This window comes from Vicia villosa, unplaced genomic scaffold, assembly GCF_029867415.1.
Source record: "Vicia villosa cultivar HV-30 ecotype Madison, WI unplaced genomic scaffold, Vvil1.0 ctg.000205F_1_1, whole genome shotgun sequence".
Lineage (NCBI taxonomy): Eukaryota > Viridiplantae > Streptophyta > Magnoliopsida > Fabales > Fabaceae > Vicia > Vicia villosa.
Window position 1 is genome coordinate 989,205 of NW_026705069.1, and position 22,162 is coordinate 1,011,366.

The 22,162-nt window shown below is 33.7% G+C and overlaps 2 protein-coding genes and 1 pseudogene across 4 annotated transcripts; 2 read left to right on the top strand and 1 right to left on the bottom strand.

The window, feature by feature from the left end:
- The first annotated feature begins 1,095 nt into the window (after nt 1-1,095).
- LOC131625348 (uncharacterized) lies at nt 1,096-6,749 on the top strand. Of its 3 annotated transcripts, none has more exons than XM_058896212.1 (6): nt 1,096-1,337; nt 1,789-1,876; nt 3,660-3,750; nt 4,848-5,385; nt 5,468-5,569; nt 6,105-6,749. In XM_058896212.1, exons 4-6 carry the CDS (start codon nt 4,849-4,851, stop codon nt 6,348-6,350), a joined length of 885 nt encoding a protein of 294 aa, XP_058752195.1. In that variant the 5' UTR covers nt 1,096-1,337; nt 1,789-1,876; nt 3,660-3,750; nt 4,848; the 3' UTR covers nt 6,351-6,749. The 3 variants fall into 3 exon arrangements, with proteins under 3 accessions (XP_058752195.1, XP_058752196.1, XP_058752197.1); XM_058896213.1 differs by having other exon boundaries at nt 3,660-3,745; nt 6,105-6,748; XM_058896214.1 differs by lacking the exons at nt 1,096-1,337; nt 1,789-1,876 and having other exon boundaries at nt 3,179-3,750.
- On the bottom strand, nt 2,292-3,260 carry LOC131625332 (zinc finger protein JACKDAW-like). The gene is made up of 2 exons (XM_058896199.1): nt 2,971-3,260; nt 2,292-2,757 (listed from the first exon to the last, which is right to left on the bottom strand). The coding sequence occupies exons 1-2, from the start codon at nt 3,258-3,260 to the stop codon at nt 2,292-2,294; spliced, it is 756 nt and encodes a 251-aa protein (XP_058752182.1).
- On the top strand, nt 6,431-21,886 carry LOC131625333 (uncharacterized; annotated as a pseudogene).
- The last annotated feature ends 276 nt before the right edge of the window (nt 21,887-22,162 follow it).

Sequence of the window (22,162 nt, forward strand, 5' to 3'; positions counted from 1 at the left end):
CATTGTCATCGTTAATTATAGATAATTATTCATATTCCATTTTTTGTATCAGTTCTTTGAATAAAGTGTTTTCCATTGATTGATATACTTATACGTCTATTCGTATTATTTAATTGGGAATGTATTGTAGCTGCCAATGAATCAGTTAATACGATTTCCGTTGGAAGTACAAATTTTGACAAAGATGGAGGTAGTTTTATAACCAAACATAAGCACACTACTGTTTCGAATTCATACACACCTATTTCAGAAATAATAAATCCAACTTCCATACAACTTTCAAAACAAATGCGTCAACCTGCCCGGGTTCTTGATTCGATTCCTTCCTTGACCTTCAATTTTCATGGAAATGAAGATGAAGATTCAAACACTGAACACGTAATCACTGAATGTATGAATTTTCTTGAAAAAGTCCCTTATTTTCTATGAAATTCTGTTTGTTAGTTATTAATTTATTTTAATTTTCTCCAGCAAGTACAATTGTAAATGAGCAGAGAAATATTTTTCGGTACGACGTATATGAGCATGTTGAATCTGAAGGTAAGCACAAATGGCTAATTCATCCACTACAAGAAAATTGTTGATTAGCCGGGTGAATTTGTCAGGTGACAAACACCTCGCAAAATATTGCACTTGCGGGATGCATTCCACCTCGCAACCCAGATTTCTAAAAAAATAAATAAAAAATGTTTTTCCTATCTCGCAACGGAGGGAGGGAAGTTTGAAATTTTGGAAAAAAACGTTGTAGAGTGTTAAACACCCCCCAACAATTTTTAAAAAAGTTCTTAAAAAAATTAATATTACACTTACTGAGAAGTCAGGGTAGCAGGTGACTTTTTGTCGATTTTACTGACACAAAAGTTGCGTAGTGCAAATCACCCCGCAAGTCTCAACACCATTTTACTTTGCGAGGTGAGAACCACTTCGCAAGGTTTTTTTTTAAATTTTGAAAAAAAATAAATCTGGAAATTAATAATGATAGAAAGTGGTAGGTACATGTGTCAGACAAAGAGGTTGCAGGGTGAGAAACATGCCGCAAGTGTCAATGAAAATAAAGTTTGCAGGGTATTTCGCACCTCGCAAATTTTATTTAATATTTCCTTTTCATCTCCACCTCCCACGTTCTCATTCTTTCTATTTTTCCATTTCCACTCTGCCTCCCACATTTGCTTGATTCACTGAAGAAAAATAAAATATTCACAGAACCTTTAACCCAACAAGAACCTCACAAGCTGCATCATTCCTTCCAAACCTTCCACAAGTTGCAATCTCGTTTCAAGCCTTCTCACAAGATACAATTGTTTGTTCCTTTCTAGGGTTTCAACATTTGGGTTCAGGTATTTTTTTTTTTCATTTTCATTTTATCAACATTCATGCTAATTCAACTTTCGATTTCGTCGAAAGGGTTGAAATGCACTTCGTAGTATAATAAAGACTCCATTTTTATCTTTTATTCTGTCACTATATAAGGTTTCAATGGTTAATTTCTTTCATCGTGGTTGTCATTTCTGTCACTATATCTTAATCTTTAACAACGACGAGAACTATATAGATTTGCTATGTTTTTGGTAAGAAGGGTGGGGAAGAAAAGGAGTTTGAATGGTTAATTACTTTCACTGTTTTTTGCTGGGTATATACACTTGATGGTGGATAATGTGGATGTTCTTTGAATGTCTTGCCTCTTGAATGTTTGGATTTTTTAAACTGAATGTGTATGTATTATTTTGTGCAATTTGAATGTGTGAGTTTGGAGCTGATATGAGGTTTGGTTTTGATGTGTGATTGCAGGTCTTTTCTCTCAGATGCATGCGAAATAAGATGGCTCGAGTTGGACTGATACAATAAATTGACATTGGCCTTGAAGTGTTTTGGCTTGGTATGAATCTGTAAAACTTGAATTGAATCAGTAGCTCTGAATTACTCTTATGCATAGTTTCTGAAATTGTTTACAAATGTCAGCTCTTTTGACATACAATTATCGTTCGTATTTGCCGTTCATATATAATTCTTGTAGTGCTGAACTAGTTTAATTTGTCATTCGTATTTGCCGTTCATATATAATTCTTGTAGTGCCGAATTGTTAGTAGTAATAGTTAGAAAAAATAATACATACACATTTAGTTTAAAAAATCCAAGGACCAAATTTGAATGTGTCTTAATTAAGGAAATAATATACCATCAGAACTGTGTCTTAATTTTAAGGAAATAAAATTTGAATGTGTCTTGTAGATCGAAACTGTCCAAATATACCATCAGATTTGGTAAGCCTATCAACAGCCTTGCCCAACACTTCATTGCAAATTCGCATAGCTTGTCTCGTCAAGTTGTCTTCCACTGAAAATAGATGGATTATTATTAGTAGTACTGCTTCTTGTTGAACCTATTTGAGCTGCTTTCTGAAGAAGTGCAGTAGCTGACATTGGAGTAGTACTAGTTTGTGCCATTTGCATGATATCACAAAAAACAGATGAAACATTATCAACTGAATTATATGGTTGATGATTAATATTCTGTTGATTTTCATGGTTTAACCATAGTGATAAACTTGGCTTTTGCTGATCATGAAACCCTTCATGTGGAAAACCAGCTAGATTTTGACGTGATATGAATCCATGTGACAAACTAGTTTGTGTGTTCATCAAATTTGACTCTTCATTATTGAAATTTAGAGTTGTTGGAGTGAGTGGTGAGGTATGTCTTGCACTCTCTTCTGCTAAAGCATCACAGAAAGCTCTATGTGTAATAAAACTATCCTTCCTGTGTGAAATCCAATGAAATCCACCATTAATAAGTTAACCATTTGCACTATGCAATAGTACTATCAAGGATTTAAACAACAGGCACACCGTCCGTAAAGACTTTTGCGATTTCAACTGGTACAGGTGATACCGTTTTGACGTCGCGGCCGTTTTTTAAAACCTTGAGTACTAGTAAAAATATGTGATACTTATAATGGAAGAATTGAATTACCTAGAGAAGAGGGTACCACAGTCACACTTATATTCTCTAGTACCACAAGTTTTGGCATGAGCTTTCCAATCAGATTGAACTGCATATTTCTTGGAACATTTCTCACACTTCCATTTCTTCTCTCCATGTTTTCTGCTAAAATGTTTCTTTATTCCAGTGAGATCGCCGAGCGCCCTAGCCGCGTCGTGGTGGACGCAAGTCTCCTCCGGGCAGATGTATACCTTTTTCCTTGGTTCTTTGAAAACAAAGTCACTCAACCTATTGAAATCAAAACTGCCCAAATATACCATCAGATTTGGTAAATAGGAAAGTTATATTTTATACCAAAACTTATACTTCAATAGTTGTGAATACGCCAGCCAATTGAATAATGTAGAGTAATGCATTTCATTTCATCTTATTAATTTACTAGAAGGCACTCTTGATTAAATGTAACTGGTTACCCCCATAGATCAATGTGTTCAAACATTACTCAAGAGTAGGATTTTACTCCCATTGATCTAATTAGCTTGCTCTTGAAGTTTAAAGGGTTTCAACATTATATATACACCACTGTCAGATTTAATACTTCATGGTGTGATTCTAGTGTCTTCATCAAGCATTTGATGAGGAAGCTAATTGTCTTTTTGTAAGGTGATAATCATTAGTTTTGGCCTTTTTTAATGTTCAATGTTTGATTATTCTTGCAGCTCTTTACTTTGTTGCTGTAGTCAATCTTGCTGCTCTTTACTTTGTTGCTGTAGTCACTCTTGCTGCACTTGTTGGACAGCATTTGGTGAGGTGATAATCATTAGTTTTGGCCTTTTATAATGTTCACTGCTTTGATTATTCTTGCTGCACTTGTTTAATGTTCAACTGATATTTTGATAATCATTAGTTTTGTTTTTTCTATCATTATTTTACCTTTAACATAAACATGCCAATCTACAAGTATGAATGTTAGTTTATCATACTTTGCAGTCTATGAATTTTATTATAGAGGTGTATGCAGCTGGATTTTACTGTTTAAAGGAAAAAAAGTGTATGATTTTTGTTAATTTAGGGGCTGTTTGTGTTAATTAAGGATGATAGATGTTGGGGTCTACTACACTTTTAATTGAAACCAAACATGTTATTTTAATTAGACATAGATTTAAATTATTGTTAAAAATTAAATAGTCTTTAAATTTAGACCATTCTCTCTCTAATAACTAAATGAATGTTAACAATGGTGGAAATAAACTCTATGCAAGTGTTGTAACTACCGGGTGCGATATTTCCATTTTTTTCAAACAGAAGTTACATCAGTATATAAAGCTAGTTGGTTAAGAAACCTAACTAACTAACCAATTGTTAGTTAGTTAGTTTAAACCACTAAAAAATCACTAACAACCTAGGATTATTATGTTTCATGGATTAATAACTAAATATCATGGCTAGGTGTAGAGGTGTCAAGTAGAAAACTCTATATATCCATAATATCTTAAGACAACCTACTATTGCCAGACTCTCTGCAGAGGCAGAATATGAAACCATGTCAGCTTTGACATCTGAACTATTATAGATGAAGCAATTGTTGAGAAGTGCGATAGACATAGATTTAAATTATTGTTAAAAATTAAATAGTCTTTAAATTTAGACCATGTTAAAAATTATTGTTGCAGGGGCAACTCTGTAATGTCTAATTTCCGGTTCAGTTTAATATTTCAGTTTAATATTTATGGATAGTCTCACATGTTTAAACATAGAATTATATAATTGATATTATAGTCTAATATGATTACTATGTTTAAACATGGAATTATATAATTGATATAATTGACCAAAATTCCCGAATTGGTTAATTGATTAATATGTTTTGTGATTATTATAATGGATATGATATTGTAAACGTGCAGTATGGAAAATTACAAGTTCTATCGTAGTTGGATGTACGATCGTATGTATGCCGGGAGACGTGGACTTAAACCACTTTTTGAGGAAGGAGTTAAATTGTTTATTACATGGGCATTTGATCAAGAATGTTGTCGGGAAGAGGGAGGAGTGAGATGTCCGTGTCTTAAATGTGGATGTAGACGTATAATAAGTGATCCGAAAGAAGTAGAAACTCATTTGAAGAGAAAGGGATTTAAGGAAAATTATTGGGTTTGGACATCAAATGGGGAAGAAATGCCGATAAATATGCCAGAGACTAGTAATTTCCAACATGGCTCATGTAGTCGATCACATATGGAATATGAAGAACAATTTAATCTACACGATGACATGATTGGCGATGCTTTAGGGACCAAAATGTGTTTAAAGAAATGCTTGTTTATTGGAAATCAGATGAGTTTAAGAAAAAATCTGAAAAAGCAAAGCAACGTAGAGCATCAGAAAGGGGAGCCGCCAATCAGAGCCGGAAGCATTAGTATTGCTGATCATGCTGAACGAATGGTAATATATTTTCCTCTCACTACTTTTTTTTAATTATAATCTTAATTGTGTTATATTTTTATTGGAGTTCTATGTGTATTAGGCTGTGGCTAAGAGAAGAGCTCCATTAATGCAAGAGCTTCACGAGAGGACTTATCGGGGAAGAGATGGAGAGTATTGCGACGACCGTGCTAGAGATACTCAAGTAAGATGATATTAATATTTCTTCTCTTTGTTTTAATTTTAATCTCTGGTTAATTTTACCTCTCATTAGTTTGGAATGCTAAGTTAGTGGAGTTTGATCCCTTTAGGGAAGGGTTATTCCTATTAGTATTCTGGATATGTTTTTGTTGTATTCCGCAGTATATCAGCATTTGGCAAATTACAGCTCCATACCACATGCAAGAAATTGTTCTTTTTTTAATACAAGCATGTTAATTGCTAACTAAATTTTTGAATATATGATGATATCCTTGTTGTTGATGTTTGAATAAAATTGTGTGATGACTTGTTGGTTTATGTGTATCTCTTCATAGAACCCCATGCTATTTATTAAGTTTTGGTGCTGCCTCCATTTTTCTCATGTGATCCAATAAGTGCATATTTAAGGTTCTTGAAGTTTAGTTTGATGGCTTCATATTAAAGGTTATATTTAGTTTTCTTTTCTATGGAATGACATTTAGTTTTCTTTTCTATATTTTTTATGTATTCATTTAATTTATTTATTTATGTATGTGTAGGCGGAGTACCAAAGGTTGAAGAAGGAGTTTTTAGCTAAACATCCTGAGTTAGGCGGTCCACATGGACGATATCCTCTTGATCCAGCTATTGATCAGTATTTGTGGTTGCAAGCAAGTAAGGGAAAGAAGAGAAATGGAAAAATTTATGCTACAGGACCTTTAGCTAGCAACTACAAAAAGGGGATAGGTATTCTTTATTTAGGAGAATTGCAGACGGGGAAGGATCTTCACGTCCTCCGACATTAACCCCTGAAATAACTGAAACAATTAAACAACTAGCTCAGAGTGAAGCAGCACGTGAAAATGAAACATTGAGAAAAAAACAAATGGAGTTGGAGGAAGCATTGAGACTTTCACAAGAGCAAATGATGCTTACTCAACAACAAATTCAACAACAAGTGCAACAACAAATACAACAACAAATGCAACAACAAATGCAACAAATGCAACAATTCTTTCGACAACAATATGGTGGTGGTGGATTTGGAGCGGTTGGTAACCAAGGAGTAGTAGACGAGAATGATGAAGAAAACGAAAAATAATGCGGACGACCCGGATCCTAAGTGAATATTATTTTAAATTTAAATATTTTGGATAATCATGAATTTCTTTATATTAAATATACATTTCTTTATATTAATTATGAATTTCTTTATATTAAGTAAGAATTTAAATATTTAGAATTAACTATAAATTTAGTATTTTTAAAATAAAATTGAATTTTAACTATTTATTATATTTATATTATTCTAAATATTTAGAATAATATAAATATTTTTTTTACTATATATGTTACTACTTGTGACGTGCAATAAACAAGGTATGTCAAACTAATTGCCAGGTGAAATCCACCCTGCAAGTATTAAATATTCAAATATTGCTAAATGCATCTCACCCCGCAAGTTGTTCTGGATCATCTGTGTCACACTGAAAGAAGTTGGTAGCACTTATTGGAAAGCGTGTTTGCGGGGTGCTATACACCTAGCAAAGTTGCGGGGTGAAAAGCACATTGCAGAATCACCTGTGTCACCTGCTCTGACTCAACTGAACAAAGGTGTCTGTACCTCTTGGAAAGCGTGTTTGCGGGGTGCTTTTTACCTTGCAATGTTGCGGGGTGAAAAACACTTGGCAAATTTGCGGGGTGTCTATCCCCTTGCAAAAAGTTGTGACTAACGTTTTTGCGAGGTGGCTAGCCCACCTCGCTACTGTTGCGTTGCAGGGTGATATTGGTATTTGCGGGGTGGCTTTCACCTGGTAAATCTGAGTTTTTTTTTTGTAGTGATTATAATGTCAATTCACACAAAATATCATTGTAGACTGTAGTGACAATGTCAGATAGAAAATTAGTCTTGATTATGGACCTGCATTTGATATTTATATTTATGTCGTGCCCTTTGCTTATGTTTAGATTGAAAAAGGAGAATATGTCATTGTAACTTCATTTGTACCGCATCACATTTTACTCTTTAAATTGTGTCCATGTTAAATGACTGTGATTTACATGGAATGTTAAATGAGTACATGTAGACTGGGCTTTTATTGGTATTTAGGTCTTCACATAAAATATATTTGTCCCAATTTTCTGCATCATATATAACTTAATATTGTTACTTTGAACAACAAAGCTGGATTTTGGAGATCCATCATATAATTGTACTCATTGTGGTGCCCAAATGTGGTATGAGGAGCGGTCCGACAAAAGTAACAATACAACCTTAAATATTAAGTTTTCGCTTTGCTGTATGAAAGGAATAGTTCAACTTCTATACCAAATCAGACCTCCAGATTTGCTACTTAACCTAATGAATGGCCAAGATTCTAGAAGTAAACATTATAAAGAAAACATTTGAGCGTCTGTTTTACCTCCATGGGTGGGAAGGTGCAGGCAAACTCTCCTGGTGGTCCTCCCCAATTTATTCTTGGTGACCAAAATTTTCACAGAATTGACAGTCTCATTCCAGAAGAAGGAGTAATTCCCAAATTTGCCCAACTCTATATTCATGACACAGAAAATGAGATAAGTAATAGAACTAGTCATTTCAGGTATGCTCTTTATTTTTATTCTTTGTATTTTATATTATGTATTATGTATTGTTATATTCTATTCTAAATATAAAAAAATATTTGGTACGGTTCACTATGTACATGACTAATTTTTTTAATCGTTATCTAGATCCAACGACAGCGAAAAAAGCCTAGACGAAAAATTAGTTGAAGACATCACGAAGATGATTGATGAACACAATTGTTGCACCCCAATTTTTGACCTCTGAGATCCCATCATTTTCTAAGTGTTATGTTCATTATTGTTATACCCCAAAATTCGCCCGCGTTCTTTTTTTTCAAAAAAAGAAGTCAACAGACTTCTGTCTAAAAATTTGGAGTTTTATACAATCTTGGATTTTTATTTCATAAATATCCTGATTTTATAAATACTCAATTTTTAGAATTTTTTATACAGTATTTTGGTTCGCTGTTAAATTTATTCTTACATAAACGCCAAATACTGTTTATCACTTCATACACTGTTTATTTCAGATTTATTTTCAGATAAATAATGCTGACGTAGTTGGTACAGAATTAAAATTTGCAGGCGCGGAGTCCGGGTTTCAGATTGTACTGGTAACAATTAAATTATTATTGGTTTTATTTCCCACTAATTTTTATTTTTATACTATATTATTCTTTCAAAATTTCTTTCTTTCTTTTCAAATATCTTCCTTTCTTTTCAAATCTCTTTCTTTCAAATCAAATCCTAGCTTTATTCTACACCCCTTTTCTTTTCAAAACCTACCATACTTTTTTTCAAATCCTACTACTATTCAAAACGGTAACACTCCATTCCCAACGTCTCTATCTCTCTCTTTTCACTCTATAAATACTCCTCATTTTTTCCATAAATTCTCACATCAAATTTCACTCATCTCCCAAATTTCTATCACACTATCTCATAATTATTTTCTCTTCTTCCCCGGCAAAAATGGCAAAGTGGATGGATACACTTTTTCTTATAGTCGTCACTATTTTTACGGTGATCATGTCCTTCTTCTGTCTGCATAGTCCTGAAAAATGCGGACCTGCGATGGTTACACTTCCGATCATCTATTTTCTGTTGTTCATAGCATGGACTATTAATCGTCATATGTAAAGTTTGTCGTATCTTCTGTTTTTTAGAATGTACCGTTCTTTATGTTTACCGTACTGTTCGCTACGTTTTGTTTAGGTAATATTTGTACTGTCAGTATTAAGTATTACACTATCTATTATACCGTCGTTTAACTAGTAAGATAATATTATGTGTGTTTATTGCTAGTTAAATATTTATTTTTCTATGCATTAAATCCCTTTCAATCTTATTATTGACGGTAATTTTGTTCGCGTACAGTGTATTTTAGTTATTTATTATATTTGTGTTTTTCTAACAAATCATGTAAATAATTTCTCACCATTAACACAAAAAAAAACAAAAAGAAAAAATTGACTTTAACTGTTAAGTTTTCACTTTAACTGTTACGTTAATACCCGGACAGCTAGTTACAAGTCAAACCCGCTATCAGCGCAATTCCCCGTGTTTGTACCATCAGTCAAATCAATTTTTCGCACTTCAAATTTCCAAGATTTTGTTCTAGAAGTCTTCTGATAATCACGTGATCAACAGAGACTCAACACTGCACAAAAATCAGGTACGCCTAACTGTCTCCTACACAAACAGTCCCTAACTAAGGTTTTTGTTTTTTTTCTTTCAGGAGAACGAGTTTTTGAGACCTCAAATGGATTTCATGGATCTCCATATGTCTCAAAGTACCACCAGACAAATTTTCAAACTTCGATTCGCTCGGACACAGTCAACAGCTCAAACAGTCAACAGACGACCAGTTTGACCAAAAAGTCAACAGACAGTCAAAAATGCAATTTTTTGTCAACATCCATATTTTGTCAAAAGATTCATCATGTGATCAATGGTTGATCATAACTCATCAAGAAAAGTTCAGAAATCGACAAAACTCAAAATTGCAAAATTAGAGTTTTTTACCTAAAAGTCAACTGAACTTTGACCGACCATAACTCTCTCATAATTTATCATAAAAATTCCAACCAAAGCTTATTCTCAAGGAAATTCAATTCTCTACAACTTTGATGTTGGGACCAAGGTCAAGAAATGCTTCCGCCTAAGAGATATAAGCCAAAACATTACAGGTCATTTTCAAAGTCAACAAAAAGCAGTTTTTTGTCAAAGCCCATATCATCAAAATGACTTCTCCAAATGCAAAAACGCTTCCAAAGTGGCTTGTAGAGGACATCTTGGGCTTTCCAAAAAGTAAAAGAACACTTTCATAGGATCAAAATTGAGGGAGATATGCCTTGATGAAGTTGACCTTTTTTGGAAAAATGCATGAAACAAGTAATGACCAAAATTTGATTTTTTTTCAAAAAGGCCAATTCTTTTGTGATTCAATCTTGATTCTCATATGTTTAAAGATATCCACGACCTATCCATGATTCATGACACTTTTATTTCATTTTAATTAAATTTTATTCATTTAAAGTTTAATTAAAGTGAGATAATTCAAAGATATTATCAAAGATGCTTATGGTTGCCAATCAAGACCAATTCAAGATGCTTAAAGATATTATTGCAAGATTGAAGAGAATAACACTTGAGTGTTTTAACCATGGTTAAAGAAATGCACTCATTGAAAGAATATTCCATTCTTTTTCCACAAAATTAATCATGACAATTCCAACTTGCAAGGCTTCCATATCAAATCATTTTCCTATAAATAGAACTTCATTTTCTTCATTCAAGGGGAGGAAAAAAAAGGGGAGAAACACAAAGAACAACAACAATCACCACAAAGTCATAGCTTAAGTTTATATTTTTTGCAAAAGTTTCAAGAAACTTGTAAAAATCAAGGCTCATTCAAATAGCCACTTTCAATCAATTTCAATCACTCTATTCCACTCTTGGGACATCATAGAGTAAGTACAATGTAATTTTTAATATGTAGTAGTGTTAGGAGTTCATAAATTAAAAACTCCATATTTATGCATATTTTCAATTTCTCAAAAAAAAAGTTTTAATTTTAGTTTTAAGTTGATAAAATGTTTATTTAATTTTTAAAATAAAAATATTTTATTTCTTTTCATAATTAATTTATTTTGCTTAATTAATTAGTAATTATGTAAATATTGCTTTTTTTAATTATTTTCAACCAATCAAAAAACTCCAAAAATATTTTCCTTTTAGATTTAGGTTTATATTTTTTATAATCTAATTTTTGACATATAAAATAATATTTTTCTTGTTAAGTTTAATTATTTGTATAATTATTTGTTTAATTAGCTTGCTAATTAACTTAAAATCAATTCCAAAAAAATCACAAAAAAGAATGAATTAAGTTTAATTTGTTTTATATTTATTTTTGTATATTATTTGATATTATTTCTTATCTTTTTCCTTTGTCCCGAATCAGAATAAAAGATCAAATATGGCAGAGATTGTATGCAGTTGATTTAAGACTTTTGGAAATTTATCGTGTAGTCGATATGATTCTATCAAGCTTCTGATAAATTTTCATTTAACTTTAAATCCGAGATCATCATTCACTCACCATCGATCTTCACTAACATCGTGGATATACTTGACTAGCTTCAAGATGATTCGCGTGCTAACATACTAACAATTAACTTTAAATTCCGCATTAATTTTATTATATTGTTCCTTATATTTCTTGCTTTATACTTTATTTTATCATTCATATTATTTATGTTTCTGTTATTTTCTCTTTGTCCATTTGGACATATTATTTATGTTTCTGTCATTTTTTCTTTGTCCATTTGGACATATTATTTATGTTTCTGTTATTTTTTCTTTGTCCATTTGGACATATTATTTATGTTTCTGTTATTTTTTCTTTGTCCATTTGGACATATTATTTATGTTTCTGTCATTTTTTTTCTTTGTCCATTTGGACATATTATTTATGTTTCTGCTATTTTTTCTTTGTCCATTTGGACATATAATTTATATTTCTGCTATTTTTTCTTTGTCCATTTGGACATATTATTTATATTTCTGCTATTTTTCCTTTGTCCATTTGGATATATTATTTATATTTCTGCTATTTTTTCTTTGTCCATTTGGACATATTATTTATATTTCTGCTATTTTTTTTGTCCATTTGGACATATTATTTATATTTCTGCTATTTTTTCTTTGTCCATTTGGAAATATTATTTATATTTCTGCTATTTTTTCTTTGTCCATTTGGACATATTATTTATGTTTCCGCTATTTTTTTTCTTTGTCCATTTGGACATATTATTTATGTTTCCGCTATTTTTTTCTTTGTCCATTTGGACATATTATTTATGTTTCCGCTATTTTCTCTTTGTCCATTTGGACATATTATTTATGCTTCCGCTATTTTTTCTTTGTCCATTTGGACGCATTGTTTATGTTTCCGTCATCTTCCATTTGTCCACTTGGACCATATTTTTACCTTTAAGCTAAAACATTAATAATCAAGATAAAACTAAAAAAAAAGCACTTTGCACACTTGCACCTCTATGGTTTTCCCTCTTATTACTTTTTTTTTAATCATACCATCATTTAAGAAAAGTATTAAAAACATAGGAAAGATCTTATAAATTGAGAGTAAGTAACTCCTAAATGCTTGCTCAAACACTTTCATTTTCAAACAACGTATTTTCAAAACTTCTCATCTATTTTCAAAACTTTCATCTGGTATTTGAAGGGCATTATTCCCGGTGAAACTCTTCAGAGACCTATGTGACCTATTGTCCATCTTCACTTCTTCTATTTTCAAATCAACAAAGCATTTAAAAAAGTGAGCTAAGCAATTAAGAGCCCATGGATAACCATGGATACAAAGGGTGCTTAAAACCTTCCCTTTGTATAACCAACCCCCCGAACCCAAAATCTGTCAAAAGGTCTTTTTTCTGTTCTTTTATGCCTTTCCTAATATAATTGGATAAAATAAAAGTCGGTGACGACTCTTGCAAAAAAATAAAAAAAAAATATCAAAGACAAAAAAGAGCAAGGAGTCAGTTCGCCTCAAAAAACCGAGTTTACAACAATGTCTTAGCCAGGTCATTTAGAAAAGTTTGCGACCACATAGAGAACGACAACATAACCAAATTTTGTTTGAGATTGTTTAGAAACAAAACAAAAGATCCAAGAACACATAATTTGCCATCATGTGCGGAGGTAGCTGCATTAATTGTAGGTGATCTTCACAACCTTGATCCTGGTCGAGATATTATTGTTAGGAAGACGTCTGGACATTTGGAAAAAATCAAAGATACTCATGTTTCGTTCCTACCCCTTCAGTATCCGTTGTTGTTCCCGTTTGGTGAAGACCAATATACTGAAAATATTCCTTATAAGGAGACTGTTATCAAAGAAGGAAAAATAAAGCGGTTACGAGTTACATTTAGAGACTTTATTGCATTTCGCATACAGGAGAGATATTTTGAACATGGAGCGATTGTTAATGCTGGCAGACTATTTCAGCAGTTTGTTGTCGACAGCTTCTCCATAATTGAGTCCCAGAGGTTACATTGGTTACGCATGAACCAAGCATCAATTAGATGTGATATCTTAAGTGGTTTAAAGGAAGCAGTTTACAACAGAGAAAATCACCCATCTGAAGTTGGAAAACATGTTGTACTACCTGCATCATTTACCGGGGGTCCACGATACATGTTTAACAACTGTCAAGATGCAATGGCAATTTGCAAAAAAATTGGTTATCCTGATTTGTTCATCACCATCATGTGCAATGCAAATTGGCCAGAAATAAAAAAACTTTATTACTATGAGAGGCCTTGCAGCGAGTGATCATCCAGACATTGTTTGTAGAGTCTTTAAGGGAAAGCTTGATCACATGATGAGTGATTTTAAAAAGGATAAAATCTTTGGAGACATTCTTGCAGGTAACATAACAAACTACTTTGAGTGTTATAAACTATTTATGATAAATAACTACTTTTAAATAATTATTTGTTGTTACCTAGGGACATACACCATTGAGTTTCAAAAGAGGGGTCTTCCACACGCACACATTTTGTTATGGCTCGATGCATCAAATTCACTAAAAGCAGGAAACTGACATCGACAAATACATATCTGCAGAACTACCTGATTGTACGCTTTATCCATAACTTGCAAGTGTTGTTTCAAGTTTTATGTTGCACGGTCCTTGTGGAAAAGCCAATATACATTCCCCATGCATGAAAGATGGAAAGTGCTCCAAATATTTTCCAAAGGATTTCCAAAATTCCACCATAGTAAATGATGAGAGTTATCCAAAATATAGGCGTCGAGATACTGGTTTGTCTGTTTTGAAAAAGGGAATATGTTTGGACAATAGGTATGTAGTTCCTTACAATCCACAATTATTGGTTAGATATGAAGCACATATCAATGTTGAGTATTGCAACAAGGGAAATGCTATCAAGTATTTGTTTAAGTATGTTAATAAGGGCCCTGACAGAGCGACAATTGAGATTTCAAATAGAACTGAAAATGGGCGAGTTTTGGATGAAATAAAACAATACTATGAATGTCATTATTTGGCACCGTGTGAGGAAGTCTGGAGGATTTTTGAGTTTGACATACATCATAGGTGGCCTCCTATTATACGGCTTACATTTCATCTGGAAAATGAGCAGTCTATCATGTTTTCGGAAAGTGATACAGTTGAGTCCGTCGTGAACCGTAATGAAGAAATTGACACGACGTTTTTGGCTTGGTTTGAGGCAAATAAAAAATATCCACATGGACGAGGATTGACTTATGGTGAATTCCCTTCAATGTTTGTTTATGATAAAAGTGTCAGAGCATGGCGTCCTAGACAGAGGGGTAACTCTATTGGAAGGCTTACTTATATACCCCCAGGATGTGGTAATGTTTTTTATTTAAGACTACTGTTGACTATACAAAAGGGTTGCACAAGTTACAATGATATTAAGACCGTGGCTAGAACAATACATAAAACCTTTAAGGAAGCATGTGTCGCACTAGGATTGTTGCAAAACGACAAAGAATTCGTGGATGCTATTACAGAAGCCAGTCATTTGGCCTCCGGTAGTCAGTTGCGGAGATTGTTTGTTATGTTATTGTTTATGGATTCAATGACAAATTCTTTTGTCGTTTGGGAAGCAACGTGGCAACTTATGTGCGATGGAATTTTGTATGATGCAAGGAAGAGGCTGAACAACCCAGGTATTCAAATATATCTTTAAAAAATTTATAATTTATAATTTATAATATATCTTTCAACACTTATTATATATTGAAAGCCATATTTTTGTTGTAGATCTTCAGCTTGATGATGATCAATTGAAGAATCTATGTTTGATTGAGTTTGAAAAACTGCTTTCCATCAATGGTAAATCACTTGATGACATTGAGTCCATGTCACAACCTTCAAATTCAGAAATGGCTCAATTTAGAAATAGTTTAGTGGCTGCTGAATTAAACTATGATAAGGAAGAGTTGGCTGCAACCCACATGTCATTGATGTCGAGCTTGATACTGAACAGAGTTCTATTTACCATGAAATTATTAGTTCTGTTATGACTGGTTCAGGAGGATTTTATTTCTTGCATGGATATGGAGGCACGGGAAAAACATTCATTTGGAGAACTTTGTTAGCTGCTCTAAGGTCCAAGAGTTTAATAGTTTTAAATGTTGCTTCAAGTGGGATTGCGACTTTATTGTTACCTGGAGGTAAGACAGCTCACTCTATGTTCTGTATTCCTTTAGTTACAATAGAAACATCTACGTGCAACATCAAAAAACGCACCGACCGGTGTAATCTCATCTTGCATTCTACCCTTATTATATGGGATGAAGCACCAATGCTAAATAGATTATATGTCGAGGCTGTTGATCGTGCTTTGAAGGACATAATGAGGACTGTAGATGATTCAAATCAATATAAACTGTTTGGGGGTAAGGTTGTTGTGTTTGGTGGAGATTTTAGGCAAATATTACCTGTGGTTAGAAAGGGTTGTAGGCATGACATAGTCTCAGCTTCGATTAACTCATCTGAACTGTGGAAATATTGCAAGGTATTAACTTTGTCAAAGAACATGCGAATGTCCGCTACAAACTCCCATGAAGATTCTAATGAAATCAAAGAATTTGCGGATGGGATGCTTGATATTGGAAATGGTAAACAATGCTCTAATGAGTACGGAGAGATGTTGAAGCAGGCATAGCGGCAAGCAACAAAAAAGATTTGGAAATATTTATCCGGGAATTATCGTCCTCAGAGATGGAGAGATGCCATTCAATAGTTTCTATAGTTTCGAGCTTGGGTTTGAATGAGCAAAAAGTAAACAAAGATATAGACAGGAAAAGAATAAACACATTCATAGAAGAGAAAGAACTTATCAGGAATGTAAATATATTCATTCTTCACAAACATACACTTACCAACCCGTTATACTCAACCTACGATACTCATCTATGTCATCACGTATCTCTCAAATAAGCGTCATCTCTAGAGCACAAATGAGATCATCTCACAACTAAGGTTATCTCTAACGCGAAGCTGTGAGAACATCCGTATTCTCGCGTTCTCTCGCGCGCTGCTCAAACACGAAAACATTAAGTACAGATACCCACAGTGAATGCTAGCTCTAAATCTATCTCTAGAGTTCAGAACCAACAGATTATCATCCTAGATAAGGATTCAAGAAGTTTATCTCTAAAGCAACCCAAATCTCCAGCATAGAACAAAAATCCAGAACAACATCAACATAGATTTGTAAAGCAAGTTAAACATAACATTATAATCGGTAAATATACATAAGATTTGAGTAACTATACAAACAAACCCAACACAAGGAAATACACAGAGAATAGAAGAGATAAACCAAACATCTCGCAGGTTGTCAGCTTCGGTTGATGAGAAATCCACCTCCGATCTTCCAAGTGCATGACCCGATGTTGTTTTGTAAGCTAATCCTACTCTAAGAATGAAATTGATGGAGTTGGAACCAAAAACTCTCCAAAACCAAAACCATAACCCTAACATGTACAAATGAAGAGAATATAAAGAAAATTCTGCGCAGGTCCGCTAAGCGGGCCTCCTCCGCTAAGCGGACTACACTTATTCCCTAAAATATCTGCAACAGTACAGGCGATCCCGCTTAGCGAGACCCCTCCGCTAAGCGGACCCAAAAATTCTTCCAGCCTTTGCCAAGCTCCGCTTGTGCTCCTCTAAGCGGACCTTCTGCTACACAACTTCCTTATTTAGCTCCAAAACTGCGCAATCGAAGCCGTGCCTTCGACACTTTATTCCTCAAGGCTCCGATATGAATGAATACCTATAAAAACAAAGGAAAAACTATTAAACTCTACATAAAACGAATCAAAACTCAATTATGCTAATATTTACATAAAAGTGGGGAATTTATTACAAAAACGAAATGAATAGAGTCCATAAGTGCTACAACTATAAACTCAAAATATCGACATTTTGGCACTTATCAAACTCTCCCCAACTAGAAACTTTGTTTGTCCTCAAACAATGTCAAATAAATCAAAGAATCAAAAGCAATAAACTAAAGAATCGTGAATCAACAAGTTTTGAAAACCAAAAACAAATGTATGGCTTAATTCAAAAATGTATAGACAAAGTAAATACTTACCACTATCCTACAACGACAACATGCAAATGAAACGAATCCTAAGTACAAAAATCATACAAAACATTCTAACACAATACAAGCTCACATCATGAATCACACCTAGCAAAAATTCATCAATGGATGAAGAACACATAAAGGTGAAGGACTTTTAACACTCATCCAACAATCTTGTAAACAAAAGATTAAATTATGCATTCATCCAAAAATCACATTGAAGATAAAAAAGCAAGAATCACAAGGACTTTTCAAGGTTGTAATGTGGCTTGGTTAACAAACAAGGGATAAGTCCTAAGGCTAATCGAAACAAAAACTTGCCTAAACCTAAGGGAGTGATCAATCCACAAAGTTCTAAGCAACAAAATCTCGATTAAACTTCTTCCTTAACCACAAGTTTCTCAAACCAATCACAATACTTATTAGCACAATTATCCGCTTCTCTTTTCTTTTTGTTTTTCAAAACTTTTTCACATTTTTTTCTTTCTTTTTCTTTTCTTTTCTTTTCACATTTTTTTCTTTTCTTTTCAACCTCATAGCAACAACCAAATAAGTGCACAATCATTTTTCTCCCCAAGTTGAATTCAACCACATCATCATGTGAATACTCCCTATTTTCTAAGGCAAGGTAAAAATTCATACCAAAAATCATGGTTGAGGGTTCAAGAAAACAAAGAATCAATCATCCATGCAAAAATGAGAACTAAACACTCAAAGATAAGCATTTAGCAAAAACAACATGGATATTGACAAAAAGGCTCAAAAGGGTTAACAAATGCTCACACACTCACAAGGTGAATTAACTATTTGGTTATGGTGGTTGTGCTCAAAATGAAATAAAATGCCTTGATCCTTTTCATGCTTTCATAAAATCAACATAAACAAAAGATTAAGCATGATAAAATCCAGCTAAAACAGAGATTGTGGCCTCCAGCATATATAAACAATGGAAAGCTTCCTAACATTTATGGTTTAGGAACTAAAGTGATTCAATCAACAAGCAAGTAATGCAAAAGAATGAATGGTATGGTAATTGTACAAATGAAAAGTTTCCTAAACATGTTATGATATAAAAAATGATAAATGAGTACCTTGAATGATACAACTTCAAAAACAATATCCTACCATACATCCGCAAGTTGAAACACTCAAGCTTTGGAAGACCACCTCAAAAATCTTCGAATTACCGACAAAATTCGAGTACAAACAACCAATAAAAGAATTAGAAAAACAAAACTATTATCTACTACTAATTAGCCTTGGTGAAAGTGGGAAAAATGAGTGAAACAAGTGGAATAGGAATCTCACTGGTACAAAGCAAGAAAACAAAATTTTACTTTCATCGCTTAGCGGAGCTAGGCTCGCTTAGCGGATGACAGAAAAACCTGAAAAATCAGAACAGAAATAGTTGTTCCAATTTTCCTCCACTTCACCTAAATACTTCTTAATCCTAATTATAAACAACATTTACAACCGTTGGGGTGCCTCCCAACAAGTGTTTGTTTTACGTCGTTAGCTCGACGCCTTTATTGTTTCGGTGTTTGGAAAGTAGCTTCCTCCAATCATGCCATGGTGACGTCTCACCGCACAAGCCTAGAGAAAGTGTCCTAACCAAAGCACTCAATAAACGTTACGGGTGCAAATATATACAACAATTATACGAACATAAAAGAAAACGCAAGTATACAATTATGTACACAAACCAACACATATGCACAAGTATGGAACACAAACAACTATTATCATACAAAAAGAGAAAAGTTGGTGAATGTTGGATTCACAAGTTGAAAAGTGAAGATTTTGAATAATGAACTGGTCCGATTTCAACGTGTTTCACCAACATTCACCAACAAAGTATACCTGTATGCAAACATATACAAGTAAACCTATATGGTAAACATAAACAAGTAAACATGTACAAGTAAATATATACACGTGAAACTATACAATATATACGATATATACAAAGCTCAAAACCACGAAAACTATTGCAATGCAATTCACATCCATCCCGGCAACGGCGCCATTTTGTTGAAGTAGGCATAGCGGCAAGCAACAAAAAAGATTTGGAAATATTGATTTGGGAATTATCGTCCTCAGAGATGGAGAGATGCCATTCAATAGTTTCTATAGTTTCGAGCTTGGGTTTGAATGAGCAAAAAGTAAACAAAGATATAGACAGGAAAAGAATAAACACATTCTTAGAAGAGAAAGAACTTATCAGGAATGTAAATATATTCACTCTTCACAAACATACACTTACCAACCCGTTATACTCAACCTACGATACTCATCTATGTCATCACGTATCTCTCACAAAAGCGTCCATCTCTGGAGCACAAACGAGATCATCTCACAACTAAGGTTATCTCTAATGCGAAACTGCGAGAACACCCGTATTCTCGCGTCGGCGATCTCTCGCGCGCCGCTCAAACACGAAAGCATTAAGTACAGATACCCACAGTGAATGCTAGCTCTAAATCTATCTCTAGAGTTCAGAACCAACAGATTATCATCCTAGATAAGGATTCAAGAAGTTTATCTCTAAAGCAACCAAAATCCCCAGCATAGAGCAAAAATCCAAAACAACATCAACACAGATTTGTAAAGCAAGTTAAACATAACATTATAATCGGTAAATATACATAAGATTAAAGTAACTATACAAACAAACCCAACACAAAGAAATACACAGAGAATAGAAGAGATAAACAAAACATCTCGCGGGTTGTCAACTCCGGTTGATGATAAATCCACCTCCGATCTTCCAAGTGCATGACCCGGTGTTGTTTTCTAAGCTAATCCTACTCTAAGAATGAAATTGATGGAGTTGGAACCAAAAACTCTCCAAAACCATAACCCTAACATGTACAAATGAAGAGAATATAAAGAAAATTCTGCGCAGGTCCGCTAAGCGGGCCTCCTCTGCTAAGCGGACTACACTTATTCCCTAAAATATCTGCAACAGTACAGGCAATCCCGCTTAGCGAGACCCCTCCACTAAGCGGACCCAAAAATTCTTCCAGCCTCTACCAAGCTCCGCTTGTGCTCCGCTAAGCGGACCTTCTGCTACACAACTTCCTTATTTAGCTCCAAAACTGCGTAATCGAAGCCGTGCCTTCGACACTTTATTCCTCAAGGCTCTGATATGCATGAATACCTATAAAAACAAAGGAAAAACTATTAAACTATACATAAAATGAATCAAAACTCAATTATGCTAATATTTACATAAAAGTGGGGAATTTATTACAAAAACGGAATGAATAGATTCGATAAGTGCCACAACTATATACTCAAAATATTGACATTTTGGCACTTATCAAGAGGGCACAATTATTATTCCCGAAGACTTATTGGTAACAGATTCAGATAATCCTCTTTTATCTCTGGTTGAAGTAACATATCCACTGCTTTTACAGAACCTGAACAACCTGAAATACTACGAAGAAAGGGCTTTGCTTTCTCCTACACATGATTCTGTAGACGTCGTGAATGATTTTGTGATGTCATTAATTCCAGGTACTGAAAATGAATATCTGAGTGCTGAATCAACCGTTCTGTCTGATGAAAATTGTTCAGTGCAGCTGGATTGGTTCACACCTGAGTTTTTAAATGAAATGAAATGTTTAGGAATGCCAAATCACCGGTTACGGTTGAAGATTGGCGTTCCAGTCATGCTTTTGAGGAACATAGATCAATCTAATGGGCTCTGCAACGGAACGAGGTTGCTTATAAATGAACTTTGTCCAAACATTATTGGTGCCACAGTCATTACAGGAAAAAATATTGGTGATAAGATTTACATACCGAGGATGAATTTGATTCTTTCCGACCCGAGCTTTCCATTTAAATTTCAAAGAAGGCAGTTTCCAATTTCCCTTTGTTTTGCAATGACCATTAATAAGAGTCAAGGTCAATCTCTTTCTCAAGTCGGTTTGTATTTACAACGCCCAGTTTTCACTCATGGTCAATTGTACGTGGCTGTTTCAAGGGTAAAGTCTAGAAAAGGATTGAAAATTCTTATTTTAGATGGTGAAGGAAACCTGTGTACAAAAACTACAATTGTTGTCTATAACGAGGTTTTCGACACTTTGTAAACGTGTGGGCAGTGTCAAAAGTTTTGCACATTATAACGAAAAATGACTATCTAGGTTCGTATATCTCTTCACATTTTATATTTCGTATTCATGTGTTCGTATTTTGTTTTTAACTTGAACTATATTGCAAAGTCTGAATATGTTCATCCTTAAAAATTAATTTGGTTGCAGCCTGTACATATAACGAGTAGCTGCATTAGTTTTGGTGAAATTGTGAGTAAAGTTATAGCACGAATATTTCATTTTGTTTTTATATTTTGTTGTTCAGTCAACTTT